At 62.8% G+C, this 1,655-nt stretch overlaps 1 protein-coding gene across 1 annotated transcript in view; it reads right to left on the bottom strand.

Moving 5' to 3' along the window:
* Positions 1-609: 609 nt before the first annotated feature.
* Positions 610-1,655, bottom strand: part of MRPL52 (mitochondrial ribosomal protein L52) — a 19,038-nt gene continuing 17,992 nt past the window's right edge. The window contains exon 5 of the mRNA XM_075567999.1: positions 610-846. Within this exon, the coding sequence (XP_075424114.1) occupies positions 646-846 (201 nt within the window). The 3' untranslated portion in view covers positions 610-645. The remainder of the gene's footprint in view (positions 847-1,655) is intronic.

Raw genomic sequence — 1,655 nt, 5'->3', positions numbered from 1 at the left:
CAGCTGGGACAGGCAGAGAGATGCCAGCCTCCCCCCCCCACACACAGCTGGGACAGGCAGAGAGATGCCAGCCTCCCCCCTCACACATCTGGGACAGGCAGAGAGGTGCCAGCCTCCCCTCACACACACAGCTGGGACAGGCAGAGAGGTGCCAGCCTCCCCCCTCACACACACAGCTGGGACAGGCAGAGAGATGCCAGCCTCCCCCCCTCACACACACAGCTGGGACAGGCAGAGAGGTGCCAGCCTCCCCCCTCACACACACAGCTGGGACAGGCAGAGAGATGCCAGCCTCCCCCCTCACACACACATACAGCTGGGACAGGCAGAGAGGTGCCAGCCTCCCCCCCTCACACACACAGCTGGGACAGGCAGAGAGATGCCAGCCTCCCCTTCACACACACAGCTGGACAGGCAGAGAGATGCCAGCCTCCCCCTCACACACACATACAGCTGGGACAGGCAGAGAGGTGCCAGCCTCCCCCCCTCACACACACAGCTGGGACAGGCAGAGAGATGCCAGCCTCCCCCTTCACACACACAGCTGGGACAGGCAGAGAGGCACCTCGAACACACACACACTTGTATAATGAAGGACCTGAGTCTGTGGAGGGATTATGAAGCTTTATTGGGGGGTTGCTCTTTTTAGGGGTGAGCCTTGGCCTTCAACTGGTTCCTCTCCTTTTCCAGCTGTTTAGTGCTGAGCTCTCGCTGCTGCTCATGCCACGTCTCCAAGCCCACGTCCATCTCTGTGCTCAACAGGACCACACGCCCTCTGAGAAGAGGAGCAGGATCAGCAGCAGTGCCTCCCCCACAGTGGCATACACAGCAGCACCACCAGCCTCTCTCTCACCAACAGCGGCAGTGCCAGACAGACACACACACCCCACACAGGACAGTGTCAGCCACATACACACCCCACACAGACAGTGTCAGCCACACACACAGCGTGGGCAGTGCCAGCCTCACCCACACAGCATGGCAGTGCCAGCCTCAACCCACACAGCGTGGGCAGTGCCAGCCACACACGCACACAGCGTGGGCAGTGCCAGCCACACACGCACACAGCGTGGGCAGTGCCAACCACACACGCACACAGCGTGGGCAGTGCCAGCCACACACGCACACAGCGTGGGCAGTGCCAGCCACACCCACACAGCGCGGGCAGTGCCAACCTCACCCACACAGCGTGGGCAGTGCCAGCCTCACCCACACAGCGTGGGCAGTGCCAGCCTCACCCACACAGCGTGGGCAGTGCCAGCCTCACCCACACAGCGTGGGCAGTGACAGCCTCACCCACACAGCGTGGGCAGTGCCAACCTCACCCACACAGCGTGGGCAGTGCCAGCCTCACCCACACAGCGTGAGCAGTGCAGCCCCCAGTGACATACACAGCAGCAACACCATCCTCTCTCTCACCACAGCGGCAGTGCAAGAGACACACACACACAGTCAGCCCCACACACGCACACACACACACCAGGACTGCCAGCGCCACACACAGCACGGGCAGCGCCAGCCTCCCGCTCACACACATGGGCAGTGCCAGCCTCCCCCTCACAAACACACAGCGCGAGCAGTGTCCAGCCTCCCCCTCACACACACACAGCGCGGGCAGTGTCCAGCCTCACACACACACACACACACACAGCGCT

Source organism: Ascaphus truei, chromosome 13, assembly GCF_040206685.1.
Source record: "Ascaphus truei isolate aAscTru1 chromosome 13, aAscTru1.hap1, whole genome shotgun sequence".
NCBI classification, from domain to species: domain Eukaryota; kingdom Metazoa; phylum Chordata; class Amphibia; order Anura; family Ascaphidae; genus Ascaphus; species Ascaphus truei.
The sequence above is the reverse complement of the archived record's forward strand: the minus strand, read 5'-3'. Positions and strand labels throughout refer to the sequence as shown.